Source organism: Peromyscus maniculatus, chromosome 2 (genome assembly GCF_049852395.1).
Source record: "Peromyscus maniculatus bairdii isolate BWxNUB_F1_BW_parent chromosome 2, HU_Pman_BW_mat_3.1, whole genome shotgun sequence".
NCBI classification, from domain to species: Eukaryota; Metazoa; Chordata; class Mammalia; order Rodentia; family Cricetidae; genus Peromyscus; species Peromyscus maniculatus.
Window position 1 is genome coordinate 118861056 of NC_134853.1, and position 17180 is coordinate 118878235.

At 42.5% G+C, this 17180-nt stretch overlaps 1 protein-coding gene and 1 long non-coding RNA gene across 2 annotated transcripts in view; one reads left to right on the forward strand and one right to left on the reverse strand.

Annotated features, from left to right (window-relative positions):
• Positions 1-9511: 9511 nt before the first annotated feature.
• The window catches only part of Tm2d1 (TM2 domain containing 1), a 37820-nt gene continuing 30151 nt past the window's right edge, over positions 9512-17180 (reverse strand). Inside the window, exons 6-7 of the mRNA XM_076564534.1 lie at positions 13036-13165; positions 9512-9825 (exon numbers count right to left, since the gene is read on the reverse strand). Coding sequence (XP_076420649.1) covers positions 13055-13165 — 111 coding nt within the window. The 3' untranslated portion in view covers positions 9512-9825; positions 13036-13054. The remainder of the gene's footprint in view (positions 9826-13035; positions 13166-17180) is intronic.
• On the forward strand, positions 10660-16506 carry LOC143271903 (uncharacterized). Its single transcript, XR_013049233.1, has 3 exons — positions 10660-11409; positions 15398-15545; positions 16153-16506. It is a non-coding gene; the product is annotated as an uncharacterized LOC143271903 (long non-coding RNA).

The window sequence follows — 17180 nt, forward strand, 5'->3', positions numbered from 1 at the left end:
TATGTATATATATATATATATATATATATATATATTGCATATATAAATACAATCCGCTAAGCCCATTTATGTTACTCCTACGTATATGTGTTTAGGGCTGACCACTTGGTGATGTATAACAAATTAGAGGGCTCATCCCTGAGGAGCACTGATTGTTTCTCTCCAAGCAGTCATTAATTGTCTATAGCTCTTCACATAGGGGTAGACCCTTGCAAGATTCCCCACATCTACATTGGCATGTTAATTGGTATTGTTATGGCCATAGTGTTGCTATTTCATGGGTGCAGTGTCCCTGACATGTCTAGAAGACACAGTCTCCCAGCAAGACATTCCAGTCCTCTGGCTTTTACAATCCTTCTGCCCCTTCTTCTACAATGTCCCTGAGCTCTAGGTGCACGACTTGTGTGTAGGTATGAGTTGAGACAGGGGGCCTCACAGTCAGTTGTTCCTTGCATTTTGATCAGTTGTGACTGTCTGTAATTGTCTCTGCTGCAAAGAGCCACACTTGCCTGTGGGTGTGAGTATTTAGACTACAGTTAGAAGTCATACTGGTTTAGGAAAGTGGCAGTAGTGGGATCCCCCTTAGGTTCTGTGGCCTTGCTAGCCATGGGTTCTTGACCAAGTTTACAGTACCAGGCATGAATTCCCTCCTATCGAATAGGCCTTACAGTCTACGTAGACAGCTGTTTGTGATGCCCAGGATGTAAGTGTCACTATTGCACCTCTGGGGCTCTCTTGCCATTCTGGCTATTGTTGTGGTTCATAGGCCCAGAGGGGCATCAATCGGTGATTGAATAAAGAAAATATGTGATATAAACACAAGGGAGTTTTATTAACCCATGAAGCCATTCTTATTAAATAATTTTGGTGTTCCCACTCACTCAAAAATCATCTTTTGAACACTTATGTTCAATGCACTGTCCTAAGTGCAGAGAAGTCTACAGTGTCCAGGACAAAGTTCTTGCCCCTTTCAAGCCAACAATATAGTATGGGAGACGGGGGAAAAAAGCCAGACCTAATGCCCAATGGCAATAAGTGCTGTGAGGAGAAATAAAGCAGTAGAAATTCAGAGAAGGGCTAGAGAGATGGCTCAGTGGTTAAGAGCACCGGCTATTCTTCCAGAGGACCCGGGTTCAATTCCCAGCACCCACATGGCAGCTCACAAATGTCTGTAAATCCAGTTCTGGGGGGATCTGACACCTTCACACCAATGTACATTAAAAAAAAAGTTAGATAAATTATAAAAAAAAAAAAAAAGAAACTCAGAGAAGAGGATTAGGGCAGAATGTTTGAGAGAATGATCAAGAATCATACTGGAGATCCGAGAAAGTGTGTACACAAGTCCTGTAAGCCAGGGAAAAGAGGCCTCAAGCAGAGAGAAGCAAGAACAGTGCCTGGAGGAAGGAACCCATTGGTATGTATGAATGTGACAGCTTCTGGGACAGTATCAGGAGAGTGACACATTCTCATTTAATTTTATCTCTGTAGCTGCTGTGTGGAGAATATACTATTGGAGGGTAAGAGCACAGATGTGCATAATGGGCCAATAAATGAGATTTAATAAACAATGAGTCCCTTTCTGAGACCTCTAAAAAGATGTGATATAGTATTAGGTTAATTTCTGTCATGTCTCACACTTCATGTTTCTCAGTCACAGACTGGATAGAGAAGGCACGCCTCCTTCTTCGGAAATCTACACTGCAATAGTGATATAGTAATATAGTAATATTCAAAGCTTGACTCTTCTTAAAATCAAAGATGAGACTTGGAGTTTTCTTTATCACACCCTCTTACATAGAATATTAGCTCATGTGATTAAAGGCTCCAAAAACCACATTTTCTAGAGAGTTTTGGTAAAACATTTTTCTTTGGGATTCACAGTCCAAATAGCTCTAACCTCAATCATTTTTCAAGTTTTAATCTCTACATGCTTGGCGTAGTCTGATAACATTGACAAGTTAAAAGCAACAGCGTGTTGTGTGGCTAGAGACTGCTTGCAATAAAAGGTAATTTAGGCAGAGAGTCTACTGCAGCCTCACTGAAACTTTTCAAAATCGATTAGATAAAAATCTCGAGAGACCTTTGGATTAAAAGCAGCCACAAGCCCTGCAAGTAGCAGCCTCCCTTCACCCAGGACTCTCAAAGCGGGGAGGTGCCGAGAAGACGAATTCTTGAGAAAGGAGAGACATTTTTGGTCTTGATTACACCCAGTAGCTGCAGATAAGGACAATTATGGAGATAAGAAAGTGGAGATAAGGAAAACTTAGGTACACATGTCTAAAGAAGGCACATGACTTCCCTTCCAGAGACTTTGAGACTGAGGATTTGCCCATTACGTAACCACACTGTAGTGAAGGTGTAAGGAAACTCTGGTTCGTTCCAGGTGGACTTAATAAATTCCCGAGTCTAGTCCATCCCTTTAAAGAGCGACAACTGTCATAGATAGCGTCATAGAGACTTTCAATATGACCTGGTGCCATTCGCCCTAGCCACACAAAGACAGAGGGGCTCATAATGGTCACAGGTTGAGTCACAAAACAACTAAGCACCAGGATGCAAACTCGAGCTCATTTGGTCCCAATAGCTGTGCTTTCCCTCTTGCTACTGGGATGCCAACTCTGCTAACATCTCCCTAAAGCTTAGCTGTTGTTTCAGTGATCATGGCAAACGGCACAGTGGATGGATCTGGAGGAAAAAAGGAGAATGAGATTAAGGTGCATGTGGGCGCTTTATTTTACTTCACTCATCTTCCACTGTGTCAAATATATCCATGAAAATCATGCACTTTTGTTGTCAAAAAAAATGTAAGAAGCCCAAAGACTGACATGCAATCCTACCACCTACAGATATTGATAGCTTCATTTGTCCCTGGCAAAAATACACAGAGCCAAACAGTCTGGTCCCATTGAGTACCTCTCCCATTGCCATACAAATACAATCCCCTTTTTGGGACATCAGTGTGCTAGAAATGACAGATAAAGAGTAAGCCTTCTGGTTTTGGCAATAATCACTTTTAATCTCATGTTGGTATTCATGAAACATTTTTGGCATTTATGTCTCAAAACAAAACAACTACCATGACCACAAACCACAGAACAGAATTAAATCATGATACATGATGAGCTTAGCACAGTGATTGCATGTGGGAAACAACTTTTAAGAAGTTAACATTTGAAATTTTAAGATTTCTACACCTTATCATTTTTACAAGTGTTTTTCTTAAAAATATTTTCTAGAAACGTAAGGTTGTGTCCTCTGTCAGACAGTAACTTAGCTTTAAGAGAACTGATGTTTTGAGGAAGAATCTACATGACGCTCTAAAAAGACACAGGAACGAGTAATACGTACCACACTGAGCTTAGCTGAGTGGTGTTCCAAACCTCATTTTAGCTACTCAGAGCCACTCAGGACTCAAGGGCTTGGAAGGTGTAGCTCAGTGGTCAGGGGACTTATCTGGGCTGAGTGGTCAGGGGACTTGTCTGGCACGTGCATCACTGGCTCACGTGCCAGGGGGTCCTTCTATGTATCCCAGGCTGGCTGGCCTCAGAACTCAGTTTGTAGCAGAAGCTGGCAAACCTTTGATCCTCCTGCCTGAGACTCCTGAATGCTGGGATTGTGGGCATGTTATGCTCTCCTCCCCCAAATTTATTTCTCTCTAATCAGTAACTTTCTTCATTTTCTAAATCTATCGCCGCTCTTTCCCTCTCAGCAGAAAAAAAAAAAAATGAAGACCGTATGAATGAGTGCCCTCTTAGAATCAATCACCTCTCCCAGCACGCTGTCTGGGAAGCAACTCGGTAAGAGCCAACCATTTGACATTCTATGTCACTTGGCCTTGCTACTTCCCTCCCAATATGGACAGCCTGCCCTTTTCTCCAGAAGCTTTACTCCTGTCCCAGAGGCCCTCAGGAGTGAGGAACACCAATCAAAACCAATAGAAGCAATGGTTTGTGGACAGCAAAGAGCAGTCTCTGCAATGCCTGGTTCACGTTTAATCTGCACCAAGGAAATTGGGAAGTTACCACAATTTTGTTTAAACTTGGGTTTGGGTTGTTAGACTTCATCTCTTCTCCATTACCCTGTTTAACTGACACCACACATATGAATTTTAAAACAAAACAAAACAGGCTTCTGAATAACTCTGTGTGAAGGTGTTTGTCCTGAAAGCCTAGCAACCTGAGGTAGTGTGCTGGCTAGTCTTATGTCAACTTGACCCACAAACTAGTTATCTGAAAAGAGGGAACCTCAGTTGAGAAGATGCCTCCATAAGATCCAGCTGTAAGGCATTTTCTTAACTAGTGATTGATGGGGGAGGGCCCAGCCCATTGTGGGTGGGGTCATTCCTGGGCTGGTGGTCCTGGGTTCTATAAGAAAGCAGGCTGAGCAAACCATGATAGCAAGACAGTAAGCAACTTACCTCTGGGGCCTTTGCATCAGGTCCTGCCTCCAGCTTCCTGCTCTGTTTTAGTTCCTGTCCTGACTTCCTTTGAAGATGAACAGCAATATGGAAGTGTGAGCCAAACAAACCCTTTCCTCCCCAACTTGGTTTTTGGTCATAGTGCTTCATCGCAGCAAACCCTAACTAAGACAAGGAGATTCCAAATCTAGGGCAAAAGTAACTGGTCAATATTGCTAGGATAAAATGATAAAGGATTGTGTAAATTTGGCATAGACATAGAATATTCCACAGCAGTTAATTTTGTAGCCAATCATGGTGGCATATGCTTTTAATCCAAGCACCCATGAAGCAAAGGCAGGTAGATCACTGTGAGTTTAAGGGCTGGTCTGGTCTGTATCATAGAGCTGTAGGCCAGCAAGGACTAAATAGTAAGATGCTGTCTCACAACAACAACAACAACAACAACAAAACAAAACAAAAATTTAAAGAACATTTATGGAGGGCTGTCTAGAAGGTTCTGTGAGTGGGTAAAGGCATTTGGTGCCAACCCTGGCAGTCTTGAGTTTGATCCTGGATCCACCTGGTGGAAAGAGGGAAGTAGTTCTTGCAAGTTGTCCTCTGACCTCCACATGCAGGCAATGGCATACACCCAACATGCATACACATGCAAGATACATAAATGTAATAAATATGAATAATTTTATTTATCTATAAATAGAAATAAATGTAAAACACAAATTAAAATATTTACTGAGACAGAAAAATCTTTACAAGGTGAAGCTGTCATAACAGTGTGCACAGTGTATCATTTCTGTGAGAAAAATGTATAAGCATGTTGTATGGTATTTTGTTTGTGTTCTGACAGATAAAGCTTGCCTAGAGATCACAGGCAGAGCTGGCCTCTAGTTAACCATAGAGGCCAGGCATTCTCCTTTCATCCCAGCACTAGGGAGGTGGAGACAGGATCTCGGCCCACTCAGTCTGAGGACTCGTAGAGACAGGATCCCCTCATTTCGGTCTGAGATTTCATAGAGGTAAGAAGTCTCTAGGGGCTGGCTGCTCTGCCTCTCTGATCTTTCAGTTTCCACCCTCGATATCTAACTCCGGGTCTTTATTATTAAGACTGTGCACTTCATAAACATGCACAGAAACTAGCAGAAACACTTTTTATTTTCTTTGTGATTTTTGGTGTCTTTCTTCATCAGGTAGGTGTCGGTTTTGCAAATAGGAAAAAGCCCAAGAGCTTCCGGCAAATGAGTGAAGAGGAAGGCTCACAGCACACCCTGGGCACGCCCCTTCCCAGAGAAAGGCCCACCGCCCTGCGGGTTTCCCACGAGCAGATGTTTTGGCAGCCATTAAGAAAACAAAGAACTAATGCTGATGAGGATGTGGACAGAAAGGAGCCCTCACCCACGGTGGGTATATAAATAAGTCCATTGTGGAAATCAATAAGGAGACTCCCCACAAACTACAAATAGACCTGCTATATGAGGCAGCTACACCACTCCCAAGTATTACTCAAAAACTCCCAGTCAGCAAGTCACTGGGAAAGTGCACACCATTTCCTTCCGTACTGTCCACAACAGCAAAGTTAGCGAACCAGCCTACGAGTACATCAATAGAGAGGTAGAGAAGGAAAATGTGGGATCCTTTCAACCAGGAGCTGGGGAGATGGCTCGGCGGGCAGGAGTGACCTGCCCCGGAACCTCCAGCACAGCTGGACAGACACTGGAGTGCCTGCAACCCCAACACTGGGGGCAAAGTACATGTAGAACCTCTGACATCTCACTGGCTGGCCAAAGTCCTAGTTCAAACAGTGAGCTTCCGGTTCAGTGAGAGAGCCCGGCCCAAAGCAAAAAGGTGGGAAGCAGTACAGGACACACAGCGTCTTACTCTGTCCTCTACAAGAATGTTGTGTATACACACCCACATGGACACACCACACATACTAACACAACACAAAGATTAAATTGAAAGAACAAGGTTGTGTCACTTACAAGAAAATTGATGAAAGTGGAGACCATCACACAACACAAACTAAACCTCTGAAAAAACAGATCTCACACTTTCTCTTAAGTACAGACGCCATGAGAGTAGACGAGTCGCCATCTAGAGCAGCTGTTTCTCAAGCTGTGGGTTGCGACCCCCAATTCGAAGAACGCTTTCACAGGGGTCGCCTAAGACCATCCGAAAACACAGATATTTACATTATGAGTCATAATAGTAGCAAAATTACCGTTATGAAGTAGCGATGAAAATAGTTTTATGGCTGAGGGTCACCACACCATGAGGAGCTGTAAAGGGGTCACAGCATTAGGAAAGTTGAGAACCACTGGACTAGAGGAACAAAGGTAACTAATGGAAGGGAGTGAAGGGGAGGGCAGTGGCTGTGGGGGAACATTCTCAAAGTACACTGCATGCTTGCATGAAGATGGCCCTCAGTAACTCAGTATAATACAATCAAAAATGTCTATTAGAAACATAAATAGATTCTTTAGCTTTCTGGGTGCCTAACAAATATACTACTTGACATATTCTTATACATTTAGGTTAAAATAATGGGAGAAGGCCTAAGGATGTAGTTCAGAGGCACACTGTTCACTTAGCATGTACAAGGCCCTGGTAGATACCCAGCACTGGGAGGGGATAAATATAGGAATGGGGGGAGGGAGGGAGGAAGGAAGGAAGGGAGGGAGGGAGGGAGGGAGGGAGGGAGGGAGGGAGGGAGGAAGGAAAAATTTCTGCATAAAACAAATCATACTCATAAAAATTGTTATTTCTTATGGTCTTTGTGGATCTGTGAACAAATGCTGGCTGGGATCTAAAGCTTCTTGTGACATCTCTAAAAAGGTGCTTTAGTTTATCTATGTGGTCCTATCATTTTAATCCCCCCCCCAAACTCACACACTTGGTAGTACATGGGGAGTATATATGGTAGTCTGGGGTAGAGCCTTAGGGTATAGTAGAGATTGGGAAGTCAATAGGGTAGGAGACCTGGGTTCATTTGCTCTTTTCCTGCCATGTCATGATATAGCTCAGCACCTCAATTTCCAAGTCTCCAGCACTGCAAAAAAGTGACCTTTGTTTCTTATAAATGACCTAGGACCTGACATTCTATAATAGAAGCAAAAGCTGGGGCTACAGCTGGGTACAGTTACTCCTGGAAACAGCATTAACCATTTCAGGTACATCTGTAAATGACCACCACAGCTGTGGCACTAAATGTTTGCAGGACTGAAAGGGGCCATTCCACTGACCCCTGAGGGCTTAGGAGTAAACTTGTAGAATGACTGAGCTAACCCACTTCACAATTCTGCCCACTACTTTAAAAGCAAGGTAGTCACATAAAATTCATACATACTAATAAACAGTCATGATGAAATAATGCTTGACAAAAGGAAAATTGACAAACTTGAGTAGAATAAAAAACGAGTAACAGAAGCAACATCTGTTAACACATTACATGTATAATGCAACAGAGAACTAGACAAAAGTGTTCTTGTCATAAAAACTATATTGAAAAGAAAGTCAACCACTCTTTTGTAATACTGTGTATATGAACAGATACTGATAAGTGCCTGCTTGGGGCTGAGAGATGCTTAGTATGTAGAGTACTTGTCTATCATACATGAATGTAGATGTAACGGTCTTATTAAATAAGAAACACAGAGCCAAATGCAGAGTTAAAAGCCCAAGAGGTCAGAGCAATAGCTAAGAGCTTAAAACCTTACCCTTCACTGTCGCTGCTGTCCTACCTCTCCCCAAGAGCCCTACTTCCTGTGTGTTTGTCCTATTTATTGTCTTTCTGTTCTGCCTTCTCATTGGTTGTAAACCCAACCACATGACCTCCTCATCACTGCCCGTCTGTACAGACCTCCAGGTCTTCTATGGTTGGTATTGAGATTAAAGGCGTGTGTCTCCATACTGGCTGTATTCTTGAACACACAGAGATCCGCCTAGCTCTGCCTCCCAAGTGCTGGGATTAAAGGCATGCACCATCACCACCCAGCTTCTGCTATGGCTTGCTATTAGCTCTGACCCCCAGGCAACTTTATTTATTAACATACAAATAAAATCACATTTCAGTACAAATAAAATATTACCATACATGAAAACCTGGGTTTGACCCCTGGGACGACATAAACTGAGTATGACGGTGGATATGATCATCCCAGCACTTGGGAGGTGGAGACAGGAGTATTAGACTTTCAAGGTGATCCTGGACTACACAGTAGGTTCAAGGCCGGCCTGGGCTATGAGATTCTGTCTTAGAAAAAAAAAGTAAAGTAAAAAGAAAAAAGCACTTGCTATCCCAGTCAAATTAATGACTACAACCCTCTTATAGGATCAAGGTAGCTTTTTATCTCTGACTGTTGTGAAGTAAACGATACTATACTGATGTACCACAATGAACCATGTACCTATTAATTTTCATGTTAGCATGTCAATTGCTAAAGGAAGGCTGGGCAGTACTTTGGAGACCTTACATTTTGCAAATTTCATTTTTTTTTTTTTTTTTTTTTTGGTTTTTTGAGACAGGGGTTCTCTGTACAGTCCTAGCTTCTAGAACTCACTCGATAGACCAGTCTGGCCTCGAACTCAGAGATCCCTTGCCTCTACCTCCTGAGTGCTGGGATTAAAGGTGTGTGCCACCACCGCCCAGCTGATTTTCAATCTCCTTAAAGGCCCTCTAACACAATAAGAAAACCAGGCGCTAACATACAGGTGTTGCTTCAGACCCCAGGGTGCTGGCACCTGCCTGGCAGTGCTCACAGATGGCACACAGTGATCATCTGGCTGCTGTTCCCACCTTGTCCACCCAGTGTCAGCTGCAACTGCAGTGAGCTGAAATAGTCCCACCTGGCCTTCCATAGCCAATGTATCACTCTCTGAGCAAGAGAAACAAAGTTCACATTTCTGAGACCTGAGACCAGAAGTGTCCATGTGCCTCACAGCCCCATGGATATTACACAACCCAGAACTAAGAGCTGCAGCATCTCAGGTGGACACTGCAGCCCCAAAGAGTATGAACCATGTTCACACCGTGAATTAACTGCTTCAAAGGATCATAATGTGCAAGATAGCTCCATTCTTAATAAGAGGATAATAAGATGTAAATAAGTTATAGTTTTTATTTTTCACAAATAAAAATGACAGGTGACATGTAAAGGACAGTACAGTAATACATAATAGTAACAGTAAGAGGCTAGCTATCTCATAGAGATAGAAGCCCACAAAATACTATTATACTGATTTTTTAAGAAAGACATTAAATAAATGCAGGAATAATACTTTTAACTAAATCAACAAATCAAAATTGAGCACACACCAAAACATCATCCAGAACCCATAAAGTGGTACTTAAGGAAAAGGAAAATCTGGAATTTCACATCCGGGGCTCTATTGAAGTCAAGGAGGCTCAAATCCTAAAACAAAAATGGAAAAGGAAGTTAAACAATGTTCCCATGAGGTTCCACAGACACATTTCTGTTTCTTTCCCTTTTCAGCTGGGGGTGTAATGTAGGGCCTCATTCATGCTAGGCAGTGAGTGCTCCACCACTGAGCTATCTTCTAGCTCAGGATGGACACCTAAACACTTCATCTGCTCAAGACATTTTTTTCTTTCTCCTACAGTAGTTTTATATGCTAAAGAAAAGATCATAAGGGGGTGAGATGAGTCAGTGGGTAAAGGTGTTTGTCACTAAGCCTGATGAGGTGAGTTCAATTTCCAGAATGCACATGTGGGAAAAGAGAACAGACTTCCTCAGGTGTACCATGGTAAGCACATTTCTCAGGTGTACCATGGTAAGTACATTCCTCAGGTGTACCATGGTAAGTACATTTCTCAGGTATACCATGGTAAGTACATTTCTCAGGTATACCATGGTAAGTACATTTCTCAGGTGTACTATGGTAAGCACATTTCTCAGGTGTACTATGGTGAGCACATTTCTCAGGTGTACCATGGTAAGTACATTTCTCAGGTGTACTATGGTAAGCACATTTCTCAGGTATACCATGGTAAGTACATTTCTCAGGTGTACCATGGTAAGTACATTCCTCAGGTATACCATGGTAAGCACATTTCTCAGGTATACCATGGTAAGTACATTTCTCAGGTATACCATGGTAAGCACATTTCTCAGGTATACCATGGTAAGTACATTTCTCAGGTGTACCATGGTAAGTACATTTCTCAGGTATACCATGGTAAGTACATTTCTCAGGTGTACCATGGTAAGCACATTTCTCAGGTATACCATGGTAAGTACATTTCTCAGGTATACCATGGTAAATACATTCCTCAGGTGTACCATGGCAAGAACATGCATTTATGTACGCACACACAGATGTTAGAAAAATAAAATAAAAAACCCTCTTATTTATAAGAGATTGTTTACATTTTTATTTTATTTTTAATTAAGTATTTATGTGGGGGGAGTAGGGGGTGTTCATGCAAGTGCAGCTCCTCTGAGAGTACAGAAGATGGTACTGGAAACCCTGGAGTGGAGATATGGGCAGCTGTGAACCACCCAAATTGGCTACTTAGAAGTAAACTCAAGTTATTTCGGAGAGCACTATGTGCTCTTTAAGAAAGAATTTGAAACCCAGTATTGTGGCTAATGCCTGTTGTCCCAGCCCTCAGGAAGCTATGACAGGAGAATGAAGAGTTTTAGGCTAGCCTGGGCCACACAGTAACTTTCAGGCCAGCCTAGACTATATAGTGATAATCCGGAAACTGTCTGGACAATCGGTTTTGTATTTTGCAGGGATGGTCACTATTCATTCCTTTAACAATCACATGTATTCAAAAATTTCAATGTAAGAAAAATAATCTCCCTATTAGGCAAACTTATGCATTAGATTCTATTTATACACCACAACACACAGAACAATGTCTCTTCATTTTCTGACCTCTAGAACAGTCTCTGAGATGGAGTTCTATGATGGAGTCCAGACATCTAACCTGCCTTTCTTCAGCCTATCTGAGAGTACACGGACAGTTGAAGGTGGGCTTTAATATAAAAAGAGCCATACATGCTACTGCATACTTTACAATGCTTCTCATTATAGAGAACGAATGGACCAGGAAACAGCTTGCCTGACCTACCTACCCATGTCCTTCTGAGGAAAACCAGATAGCACTGGAAATTATTAACTAGATTAACACAGCAAACGGCCTAAATCTTTGTAGTGGCAGATACCCAACCATGAAGACTGCAGCACCTCTCATTCTAGCTGTAGACCTACTAAAAACTGAAACCAGTTAGTAACTTCATGGGTAGAGCCAATCTTTAGTACTTGTACATAGGGAGGGTTTGGATATCCCAGCTTTTAGATTTAGGGAAGAAGAAAAAGAAGGTTAAAAATCCTATTCATATTAGACATGTTGGCACATGCCTATAATCTTAGCATTTGGTAGTTGCAAAGAGGAGGACCTGGAGTTTGAGGCCATGCTAGGCAACCTAGCAAGTTCTAGGTCACTCTAAACTATGTACTGAAATCTATCTGAAAAACCAAGAAACAGGACAGCGATGGAGCTCAGTGGTGGAGCACTTGCCTGGTATGTGCTCGGCACTGGGTTCAATCCCAGAATTGAAAAAAGAAACGAAACAGGCCATCAACATTTAATCATGAATGGGAAAAAGAGCCCCCTCTAGGGAAAGCTATTGGTAGCTGGTGGCCGAGGGGACGGGAGAGTCTTGGTCCTCAGCAGTGTAGTCACTGGTGATAAGCCTCTGTCCGGTGGTTAGTGCCTCATTCAGTGTGTTCCAAAACAAAAGCACAAAGACATGGTAATGGGAAAGAACCTGTTAGGAGGAGGGAGGCCATCAGTGGAGATGGGAAATAAGTAAGAGAGGGTATAGAGGTGAGATTGAGCAGACTAGAACATTTTGTATACATGTGTGAAATTGTCAAAGAATAAATTTTAAAGAAGGAAAAAAAAAACACTATCAAAACCAAATCAAAAATCAAACAAGTTGGGTGGTGGTGGCGCACGCCTTTGATTCCAGTACTCGGGAGGCAGAGCCAGGTGGATCTCTGAGTTCAAGGCCAGCCTGGTCTACAGATCGAGATCCAGGACAGGCACCAAAACTACACAGAGAAACCCTGTCTCGAAAAAAAAAAAAAAAAAAAAAAAAAAACAATCAAACCAAAGATTACTATCCTGGTCCCAAAGAACTGGACAACAGAAAGCATTTCATCCAGAAGCATGACACACACCTCACTATAACCACCACACACTATTGTCCTGGTGAAAACCATGTTCTCTGGGAACAAGGTGTCTGCGGAGGAAACTGCAAGCGCTTGAGCAGAGTGTCAGTGGACAGGGACATTCACACATGTGGACCTAAATCTGCTGGTAAAGGAAGTGAGAGGTTTAGAACACTAAATGGTCTCTGAAGTCTGCCGATGGTTCCATCATTGACTAAGTCCATGAGAAACCCAGAATTAAGATAGATAGATAGATAGATAGATAGATAGATAGATAGATAGATAGATAGATAGATAGATAGGTAGGTAGGTAGGTAGGTAGGTAGGTAGATAGATAGATAGATAGATAGATAGATAGATAGATAGATAGATAGATAGATAGATAGATAGATAGGTAGGTAGATCGATCGATCACTTACTGTTCCTCTTTTTAAGCATTTATGGATATAACTGTGTTTTTCTAAATGTTTCATTAGTAATGCTGAGTCTTGTAAGTCTGGTTCCATAATAGTCAATAATGTAACTACTTCCATCTGACGGTCCAACAATCTAGAAAAGATAAAAATTTAAAGTTATTCCTTTTACTTTACAAAAGATACTTGAATTTACTTTTGTTAGTAAGCAATAAAATTATTTCAGTGGCCACAAAAAAAAAAAAACAAAAAAAAAAACCAAGTCTAAGAAAAAAACAAAGTAAGTAAAGTGGAAAAAGTGCCAGAGAGCTCCCAGGATAGAAAGGAGCTAGAGGAACTGGGTTCTGGTCTACATTCTGTGCCCCTTACTCTGGCCTCCCGACCCCTACGCTGTTGCTAGAGTTTTCCGCCTTGTCTACAGGGACAAATCTTTGTCACCGCCAGTCCCACAGCCGCTCAGACCCAACCAAGTAAACACAGAGACTTATATTGCTTACAAACTGTATGGCCGTGGCAGGCTTCTTGCTAACTAATCTTATAGCTTAAATTAATCCATTTCCATAAATCTATACCTTGCCACGTGGCTGGTGGCTTACCGGCGTCTTCACATGCTGCTGGTCATGGCTGCAGTGTCTCTCTGCCTTCCTGTCCTTTTATTTCTCCTCTCTGTTAGTCCCGCCTATCCTTCCTGCCTAGCCACAGCCGATCAGGTTTTATTTATTGATCAATCAGAACAACTTGACATACAGACCATCCCCCAGCACAGCCAAGTGCAGACCATCTCAGACACCTGCACTCAGGCCCATGGTCCTAATCATCCTCTATGCGGACCTGCTGGGTAATGCCACAAAGAACCCAAAAAGGGCTCCCACAGGACATACAGAACATCCCACAGCACTACGCTCTGCTTTTGTTCTCTCTACAGGCCACCAATCCACAATCATGTATTGCCACCTCAGCCTTCTCCAATACACTTCTCTCCCCCACTATTTACACACCAGTTTCAGAGAGCGATCTTCACTGACCTGTTTGTGGTTTATGACTATGGCTAGATAATTACCACATCCTACGAAATAAAATCTAATATGACTGTCCAGGCCAGACTCCCAGCAGGAGATGGCAGTGTAATTAACTACAACTACCTACAATGCAAAAGGAAGCAGTTCAGTGGACACACATAGGCTGGGGCTGGAAAGATGGCGGAGTGGTTAAGAATCCTGCCCGCTCTTGCAGAGGACCCAGGTTTGGCTCCCAACACCCACATAGCGGCTCACAACCATCTATAACTCTAGTGCCAAGGGATCTGATGCCCTCTTCTGGCCATGGGCACTGCATGCACATGATGCACAGACATACATGGAGGTAAAACACTCATACACATAAAATTATAGATTTTAAAAATATATTTATAAAAACCCCACACATGTTCATTACAATCATCTTGTCCACTGTTAATCATATCTATACAGTTAACAAGGTTTCTGTAATTATCATTCAAGACAGAAATCTACAGGTGTGGCCAGTGAGAGAGCTCAGCAAGAATAGAGAAGCTTTCTTACACCAAGTCTGCTGACCTCAGTTTGATCTCTGGAGTCTCCTAGGTAGAAGAAGAAAAACAACTCCAGCAACTTGTCCTCTGACCCCTACATGTGTGTCGTTCCCCCCCTCCCCAAACACACACATAAACAAACAGACAAACAAAAAACCCTGTAGCCTTAACAGTAGTAGACAAGAATTTACCAAGTTGTATGTGAGGCCTAGGAAGTTTTTATAAGTATCAATACTCTATAAAACTTATCTGCCTGGCACCAGGCTTCAGTAAACATGTTACACTGTTTTTCTGTCCTATGTCCCTTCTCAATGTGGTCATTTCTCTAAGCAGTAGCACAAAAGCTACCATCAAAGCCTACCCCAAACCTTACAAAAGCAACTGCCCCTAACTATAAAGTCATTGAAGATATTTGGTCCCATGGAGGTCACTGGGCCAATGTGCCACTACTTTATACCTTGGGCCTCAACTGTAGCCGCAAAATCCCTGGTCTGGGCTGACCTTGGGCCATGGGAGTTTATCTCTAAAAGTCCCAATGAACAGCTTCCTCAGTTTCAAACACAGTGTGAAAAATCCTGACAGAAACCGGTGAGGCTGGGATATCCTATGTTGGTATTTCAGCTGCTTACACCAGGATTCTCTACAGTTCCAATGGGGTATGTGAAAAGTGAGCCTTACATGTAGTAACCAAGTGTCCATGCACTGCCACAGCACTGGAGCACAGGACAGGCTTGGTGGCACAGGGCGGTGGGGCAGTTGCTCCATGCACTTTTAAGTTTCAGTCTCGAGACTCAAAGGGTGCTATTATCCACTTTACAGATGAAGAAACGGGAGCCTGCGTACCAGCACCATGGGAGTCGCTCTGAATGAGAAGCCTGCACACGTAACTAACAGAACCCCTTCAGATTAGACTGTCAGAATAAAAAGATGGGCTACCAAGGGACATCACACAATGCAGTGCTTTGTGGTAATTAACTGCGTTGAAAGCAGTTTCCTCAAGTTCCCATCCGAATGTTAGGGCTGGCTGTTGTTTCTAAGGCGTTTAAAGGGGTATTAAAAGACATTTCTGATAGATTATTAGAGTCTATTGGTCTTGGGGGTAGTGAGGAAGTTTTCTTGTGGGAAGAAATGCAACAGTCTGGCAAATGCTTGGGGCGCAGTGTGCTGGGATAGCTCATTCCAAATGCCCACTACACGACTACCATTCAAGGCTGTGTCAGCCTGCATGCCAGTTACAATTATCTCATTTTCCAGAACCTGTACATAAAGGCATTCCATATTTTAAGTAAAAAAAATTATTATAGTTTGTGAAGAGTTTATTCCTTTCTTTATAAAGTAAATGACATTTAAAATTTATGGTATTTATAGTCTGTTGGGTACATTTAAAAATTGATGTAACAGTTTTATTTAAACATGTCAATATTTGAAATGACATCCTATGCAGCTATTTAAATTTATGATGGAAAACTTAAATGTCAATTTAAAAATATGCAGAGGGTACAGACTTAAAAATATTCTTCTAAGGGTTATTCAACTAGAGCAAAGAAAACTGCCATGAGCACTTCTCATTTCAGTGACTTCAGAGCTGTATGCAGACCTGTGACCCCGGCACTTGAGGACACAGAACGGGGACTGCCACAAATCCAAGGCCAGCCAGAGTGACCCAGGCTGTCTCACAGAAAGGAACACACAGGGTCTGGAGAGACGGCACAGCAGTGAAGAGCAGCTGCCACGCAGGCAGAGGCCTGGCTTTAGCTCCCAGCACCTACGTGGTGGTTCACAACCATTCACAACTCCAGTTCCCAGGGGTCTGACACCCTCTTCTAACCTTAGAGAGCACAAGGCACACATGTGGGGCACATACATACATGCAGGGAAAACACTCATACACATAAATAAAATAAATAAATCTAAAAGATAAAAACAAAAAGGACTTTAGTTTAAAAAAATACATAGTTTAGCCGGGCGGTGGTGGCGCACGCCTTTAATCCCAGCACTCGGGAGGCAGAGCCAGGCGGATCTCTGTGAGTTCAAGGCCAGCCTGGGCTACCAAGTGAGTTCCAGGAAAGGCACAAAGCTGCACAGAGAAACCCTGTCTCGAAAAACCAAAAAAAAAAAAAAAATACATAGTTCATTCAGTGCCCAAAACTGAACAGGCTAGATGCAATAGTTCACAGCTATAGTCCCAGGTGTCTGGGGGTGGGCGGGGGTGGGGGTCTGAGGCAGGAAAACCCAAGAATTGAATTGCTTGAACACAAGAACTTGAGGCCAGCCTGGGCTACATAAATGAGAACCCATCTCATAAAAACAAAAACAACTCAACACATACTTAATTCCTACACTATTCCAGGAAGGTCCCAGACATTTTGCATATTAAGATACCATCCCGGCCAACAGGGAGCTTCCTCTGTCCACTGCAGCTATGCATGTTGACTTAATCCCTAAAGAGTAAATTAACCTGTCTGACATTTATGGATGCTGTGTATAAACTTAAGTAAAAATTAATGCATCTGTGACTTTTTTGTGGGTAAGCTCATGAAGAATTACCAGGAACACTAAGCTGAGAGAAAAAATGGTTAATTAGAAGGCAAAATATTCTGAG